This window comes from Notolepis coatsorum (assembly GCF_963971535.1).
Source record: "Notolepis coatsorum genome assembly, chromosome: 3".
Classification (NCBI taxonomy): Eukaryota; Metazoa; Chordata; class Actinopteri; order Aulopiformes; family Paralepididae; genus Notolepis; species Notolepis coatsorum.
The window spans coordinates 170,468,756-170,476,197 of record NC_140167.1 but is presented as its reverse complement, the minus strand read 5'-3'; the positions used below and the strand labels follow the sequence as shown (position 1 = coordinate 170,476,197).

General features: G+C 46.5%; 1 protein-coding gene across 1 annotated transcript in view; it reads right to left on the bottom strand.

Moving 5' to 3' along the window:
• Nucleotides 1–266: 266 nt before the first annotated feature.
• The window catches only part of rgcc (regulator of cell cycle), a gene marked incomplete at its 5' end in the record, with an annotated part of 11,837 nt that continues 4,661 nt past the window's right edge, over nucleotides 267–7,442 (bottom strand). The window contains 3 exons of the mRNA XM_084311433.1: nucleotides 267–880; nucleotides 3,754–3,815; nucleotides 4,661–4,772. Coding sequence (XP_084167559.1) covers nucleotides 873–880; nucleotides 3,754–3,815; nucleotides 4,661–4,772 — 182 coding nt within the window. The 3' untranslated portion in view covers nucleotides 267–872. The remainder of the gene's footprint in view (nucleotides 881–3,753; nucleotides 3,816–4,660; nucleotides 4,773–7,442) is intronic.

Sequence of the window (7,442 nt, the reverse complement as noted above, 5' to 3'; positions counted from 1 at the left end):
TCGTTAGAAGAAGCATGAATCCAGTCAACGAGCGTCAGACCGACCGAAGAGGTCTTCTCTCAATACCAAGGCGAATAGACTTTGAAACAATTATTATTTACAGAAGATACAAAAATATATTTCACAAAAGAAGAAAAAGTATTACTGATAAATTTACAATAACCAGCTCTATAAAATTACATATATACTTCTATTATAAAAAGCCTTTATTTTTTGTTTAAATACTCTTCCAGCTCAACTTTTGTATGAGGGAGCATAGCCAGTCCTGTGTGTGTGTGTGTGTGTGTGTGTGTGTGTGTGTGTGTGTGTGTGTGTGTGTGTGTGTGTGTGTGTGTGTGTGTGTGTGTGTGTGTGTGTGTGTGTGTGTGTATGTGTGTGTGTGTGTGTGTGTGTTCTTTTCCTCAGTTCCTTTCCTCAGCTCCTTTCCTCACTACCATCCACTGACTCCACCACCCCAGAATGGCCACTGAGGAAGGCGCCGGTCTCGTTCTCGTTTTCTCTCTACGCCGTGTTAAAAATTGTAGCTTTCTTCCAGCCCTGCAGAGCCCACCCGACCGCCAGCCCGCCTGCCAGCCAGCCAGGCCGTGAGGAGCGAGGAGGAGAGCGCTGCAGGCTAACTATAGGAGGGAGCTGGCTAGACTTGATGCCGGCCGCGGTGGAGTCGCTAGGCAGCTGCTGTGCCCATCCAGCTGCATCCTGTCGGGAGGTGGTTGGAGGAGGAGGAGGAGGAGGAAGAGGAGGAGGAGGAGGAGGAGGAGGAGGAGGAGGAGGAGGGTGGGGTGGAGAGGGGGAGGCTTCTCCTGGGGGTCCTCCGCCGCCCCCCAGCTCGATGGCTGCTCTCCAAGCTGGGTTTGAGCACCCGCGGCTCCATATCACATGCCTGAAGAGAGACAGACAGACAGACAGACGGCTGGTTAAGGACAGGACTCAAAGGAAAGTATTTTTATTGTACTTTTTTTTTTTTTTTACTCCACTACATTTATCTGAACCCATCGGTTACTACGTAGTTACTTTGAAGAAAATGATTTTTGCATAGAAAACATGATATATACAAAATAAAAAATGGATGAAGATTATATACTTTCACATTGGAAGCCTGTCAACTTCGAGAGGACGTAATCGGAGCAGCATAACTGGACCACACACCACTTTAACATAACCTTTAATCAGAGCAGCATAACTGGACCACACACCACTTTAACATAACCTATAGAGGTCAATGGAGACACAAACGTCATGTAGAATGTGTACTTTTACGTTAGATACTTAAGTACATTCAATAGCAAATACTTTTACTTAAGTAGAGTATTTCTGCTTTTACTTAAGTAACGGTACTTCTTCCACCACGGTGCCTCCTGAAGTGGTGGTGGGCGTCCCGTTCTACAGGCTTGTCACCGTAAACACCGGTGACCCTAATAAACAAGCCATTCAGCTCGACCTGACTGGTTCGGCCCTAACTGACTGATTGAATGTCCAGCTTTGAAGGGACTGGACGTCCCATAGCTGTGATGAAGGCGGTGGAGAAAAACAGGAACGAGGAGGGGACACCGCGATTCTCTGTATATAGAGGCGTAAATAACATCGGGAACAAAGGAAGCACTTCATTTCCCAATCCCGTTCCATTCCATCCCTGACATTTATAGAGTTCGACTCCGGGTTTTACACCCGTACATTCCATGTTCCCTGATGCAAGTTCCAACACTCACAAGCCCTGTAGTAAAGAACCTGTCCAAAACAAATAAACTGAGCTGCACCCACAGCATTCTATAAGCTACTAAACTACTGCCTCTCACTCTCTCCGGTTACAGTGGTACATATGTAGACTTCTTCTGCCGGCCAAGAGGGGGGGGGGGAGAGAGAGAGAGAGAGAGAGAGAGAGAGAGAGAGAGAGAGAGATAAATGTGTGCTTGTGTTGGGTGAGTAGGCCTCTGTGAATCCTAGTGCATTCAGTGGTGGAATCAGATAAATGAGTACTCTGGTAAAAGTAAAAGTCATCCATTCAAATTCTACTTAAGTAAAAGTAGAGCTATTGTATGTACTTTCCCCCCCGCCTACCCATCCCCCTGCCACCCCACCCACCAACCACCAATGTACAGTGTCCCCCCCATCCCCCCCCCCCCCCCCCACCCCCCCCACCCCACCTCCTCCAATGTACAGTTTCTCTTTTTGTATCACAAACAGTACTGTATTTGTAAACAAGACAAAAGTCTTTCTCTGGTCTGCATCCCCTTAACAATTGTGTGTATTGAGCTGTACTGTATTGTACCCATTCTGCAATCTGTTAATACAATTTTAATCAATCAATCAATCTAAAGTAAAGGTATGCATTCTACATGATGTTTGTGTATTCCAGTGCTCTGGAGTGTTCAACCCTCCATCCATTGACCTCTGATGGTTATGTTAAAGTGGTGTGTGGTCCAGTTATGCTGCTCTCATTAAAGGTTATGTTAAAGCGGTATGTGGTCCAGTTATGCGGCTCTAATTAAAGGTTATGAAATACACTCCAAATACGGGGCGGCTAGGTGGTGCAGTGGGCAAGGCACTCACCACCAATGCTGGGTTCGAGCCCAGCTCTCACATTGTTTTCAGTTTGGCTGGTCGTCCGTACTAATACAATTGGCAGTATTAGGGGGAGGGAAAACTGAGGGTGGGGATCGGACGTTGTGGACAGCGACTCCTACAGGTCGGTTGGTGCGCCTGCGCAGTGGAATCAAGAAGCGATGGGGAAGAAGCGACGCCCCTCCAAAGCGCAGACCCCTGACGCTGAAAGATCGCGCCGCGCAGGTGAAAAGATGCGACGGCTGCTACCTCGAGTATCGGAGGGGACTCGTGCTATGTATGGCTTCGTCCACATTGCAGCCGGCTTGTGGGAGGCAAGAAACAGCGTTCGAGACAGGGGAGGGTTGAATTGGACGATACGAAATTGGGATGGGAGAAAAATAGAAAATAGGAGAAAAAGTGATAAAAAAAAGAAATACACTCCAAATACAACTCCAAAACTTTCCTGTAAACATGTTGTGACCTGTGTACTGTATTTACCACATGGAGAAATAAAAAAGCAGATTCTAAGCAGATATATACTCAGAATTTTTTTTGCCGAACCACTGCTGCCTGGGCGCAGTGATTTCATCACCTCAAAAGCCTTGTTTTTCAAAAGCAACAGAATTATACATAATGTCTAATTATTATATATTTTCTCATATATTTTTCATATATTTCTCCATGTGATAAATACACAGGTCACAACATGTTTACAGAAAAGTTTTAGAGTTGTATTTGGAGTGTATTTCGTGACTGTTGGGAACTACTTCCAGTGAATGACGCTAAGTTAGGCTAACGGTGCGACTGTTCCCTAAGCCTAATGTAATGCATGCACAAAGAATAAATGGTATGTATCTGCTCTCTAACTCCAGAGTAGATGGCAAATAAACTAATTTCCCAAAAAGTTACTTAAGTTACTTTCCACCACTGAGTGCGTTCCCTCTAAGATCAGTGACGGCGGAAAGCGACGGTCTCCCCAGAGGAACCCCAGAGGCCTTGCGTTCCGCGTCTCATTGCATGTCTCCCCCCCCCCCCCCCCCCCACCGACGCACCACACTGTTTCTCAGAACCCGGGGGAGTGACTTTATGAGTGGCCGTTAACATAGCTGGCATAAGGAACAAACACTCAGGCTAATCCCGGGGTAGCGCGGCAATGCCCGCGCCCAGGTCATTCATCATGCCTTCTGACAGCTAGGCCGCATTAACACTTACTTGCTAATGTCTTGTCAAGGTCGGCAATGAAGTCCTCCAGCTCTTTAGTGTCACCCAGTTGGCTGTGGATATAAAGGAGGGAGAGAGAGAGAGAGAGAGAGAGAGAGAGAGAGAGAGAGAGAGAGAGAGAGAGAGAGAGAGAGAGAGAGAGAGAGAGAGAGAGAGGGAGTCAGACTTCCTATTGCCGTCTATTAACAGCTTGTATGGAAGCATAGCTAATGACAGCCAATAGCTTGTTGCTTATAATAATAATAATACCATACGCCGTAGTAACAATGATGTCAGTTCCATCATAGGAACCTTTAAAGTCCCTTGTGGATATTGATTGGCATTTATAGTAGCCAATAGTGCTGAATGTGCATTATGGTCGACCCATTAGCTAGCAAGCTAATGTTAGCAACATAGGTTAGCAACATTATTACGCAACATTAGTAACGTTAGCTAGCAAGATAACATTGAACATTTGTTGAATTTAGTAAATGAGGCAGAGTGCTAGCTCAGTTACGATGTGCTGTAAATGTCATTCTAGAAAGTATGCAACATTTGTATACTATACTATACTTTTCTTGTTTTCCCGGAAATTAAAAACATCTATTTTGATTTCATGGGGCATTTAACGCTAAACAGCAACGGCTGCAGATGGTTCTCAGAAGAGTCCTCTCTTTTCCCTGTCAATCACTACATCTGACCTTTTCTCCCAGAATGCTCTGCTTCATGTTCAATCATGCCTCCCTACAGTACAGAGGCCCTGACAGGGACAAACAGCACTCTGCTGGGGCTTCACGTTAAACTTTGTCAAACAGAAACTATATGTGCATAAGTCTGAGAATAATGAGAATAATGACGTGTGTGTGGGGGGGGGGGGGGGGGGGGGTGCGAGTGCGTTGCGGCATGGAGCTTGGAACACTTACCTTTGGGGGACATGAGAGGGGGGGGGGGAGGTGGTCGGGGAGAACACAGTGGGGAGTTCAGCCTCTCATCACTGAAACTGAAGCTGTTTCTATTGAGAGACTCTGCACCTGAGAGAGAGAGAGAGAGAAACAGAGCGAAAGAAGATTAAACAACTATTCACCTTCAAGAGGTGCCCCAAATGCCTCAGGCGTCCAGTAGTTCTGTGTCACACACACACACACACACACACACACACACACACACACACACACACACACACACACACACACACACACACACACACACACACACACACACACACACACACACACACACACACACACACACACACACACACACACACACACACACACACACACACACACACACACACACACACACACACACACACACACACACACACACACACACACACACACACACACACACACACACACACACACACACACACCACACACACACACTTTACTTTTCAAGTCTCAAGGTTAAGCCCTCCAGCTAGTTCTGAGTTAGAAAGCTGCAGGTATGTTCATGTAGGCGTATGTTCATGTGAGACGTTATTTTTTTTCATAGCCGCATTTCTGGCAAAACGCTCTCTGATTGGCCGACGCCTGTTTCTACACTGGTTAAGCTTAGGCACTCTTTCGAAGTTGGTTAAGGTTAGAGTTTGTCTTAAAGCGTGACGGCAAGTTCTTTCGACGGTTAAGCTTAGGCACTCTTTCGAAGTTGGTTAAGGTTAGAGTTTGTCTTAGAGCATGGCGATAGAACGCCAGGTAGTTTGCAGGCTGTTTGACGCGGAAATGAGCAAAGACACAGCTCGTCACGCGATTGGGCAAACATGTCAGTGGCCAATCAGAGAGCGTCAGTCAGTGGCCAATCAGAGAGCGTCTGCCAGAAATACGGCTACGAAAAAAAATTACACGCAGGAGAGACAGTGCTCTTACCAGCCTATCAGAGCAGAGCTGACCTGTTTGTGCCTCAGAGCCAATGAGCTGGCTATGTATTAGGGGTGGGGGGAGGGGTGGAGAAACGGCAATATATCGCAATATTTCCGTGCCGATATTATATCGTTACACTGAAGCCAGGTATGATTATCTTAAAAGAAAATTGCTGCAATAAAAGTGAACAGACAGAAAACGTATTAGATACAACTGATTTTAACCCTTTCACTACCACACTACCAAAGGGTTAACCCTTTCACTGCGACACAACGGAAGGTTAACCCTTTCACTACCACATTACATAAGGTTAACCCTTTCACTGCCACACGTCAAAGGGTTAACGCTTTCACTACCACACTACAGAAGGTTAACCCTTTCACTACCACACTACAGACGGTTAACCCTTTCACTACCACTACAGAAGGTTAACCCTTTCACTACCACTACAGAAGGTTAACCCTTTCACTACCACCTACAGACGGTTAACCTTTCACTACCACACTACAGAAGGTTAACCTTTCACTACCACACTACAGAAGGTTAACCCTTTCACTACCACACTACAGACATTAACACTTTCACTACCACACTACAGAAGGTTAACCTTTCACTACCACACTACCAAAGGGTTAACCCTTTCACTACCACATTACAGACGGTTAACCCGTTCACTACCACACTACAGACGGTTAACACTTTCACTACTACACTACAGAAGGTTAACAGATATTACAGATGTTGACTTGCTTTTCCACTTTGAACATAGTTTGCAGTTGAAAAATAGTAATAAATCGCAGAATATATCACAATATTATAACATCGCAACTCTGGTATTGCGATAATAATGGTAGCAATATTGCGGGGGGCCTCTGGTGATTCCCTCCCGCTATGTATGTAGGCCTCTGCCCCCTGCGTGAGTAGACATGTACTTTAACGACAACTCTATCACCGAGGAGACCTCTGGTAATGACATAGCAGGTCGTCTGTGGAGCACAGAGCGTTCCGGGCGGACATTTCTCCGCACTCTCTCTCCCCGGTGTGATTTATCATCGACGCCCTCAGAGCCCCGGCGCTATATACGCGCGGCTATACAGTGAGACCGGAGACGCGTGTGAGACAGACAGGAGACCGTCTCTCCCTCCCTTTTCATTCCCCCCCCTCCCCCGTTCGACGTAGCCTATACGAGGCCTCCTAACCTCCAGCCCCCGCCAGTCACACGAGGGACATAATCACCACTTTGATTCTGCCAAGACAATATTTCAGGCAGCCGCGGAATTTGACACATTTTTCACTTTGTTTGTTTGTCCGGGGAAGGAATGCAAAGAGTTGTCGGGCGGGAGGAGGAGGAGAGAGAGAGGCCGCTCTATAGTGTTCGGTAGTTCGGTGAGAAGTATGCAGTCGCTGGGCACCTTCTCCCACGTCCCGGTTGACCTATAATCTCGAACCCCGCCCCCTTTTTTTGGCTTGAGATCGGGTCGACTTAGCTACTCTGTCTGCTCATCTCTATACCTGTACAAGTGCAACCTGTAACTTCTTTCTTAGCACCACACTGGTGCTCACAGGTTAGGGTATCAATGTGTTAACGGTTAACCCTTTCACTACCACACTACCAAAGGGTTAACCCTTTCACTGCGACAATACATTTACAATTACAATACAGAAGTTTAACCCTTTCACTGCCACACGACAAAGGGTTAACCCTTTCACAGCCACACTACAGAAGGTTAACCCTTTCACGACCACACTACAGACAGTTAACCCTTTCACTACCACACTACAGACGGTTAACCCTTTCACTACACCGTCTGTAGTGTGGTAGTGAAAGCAATTGGTTTT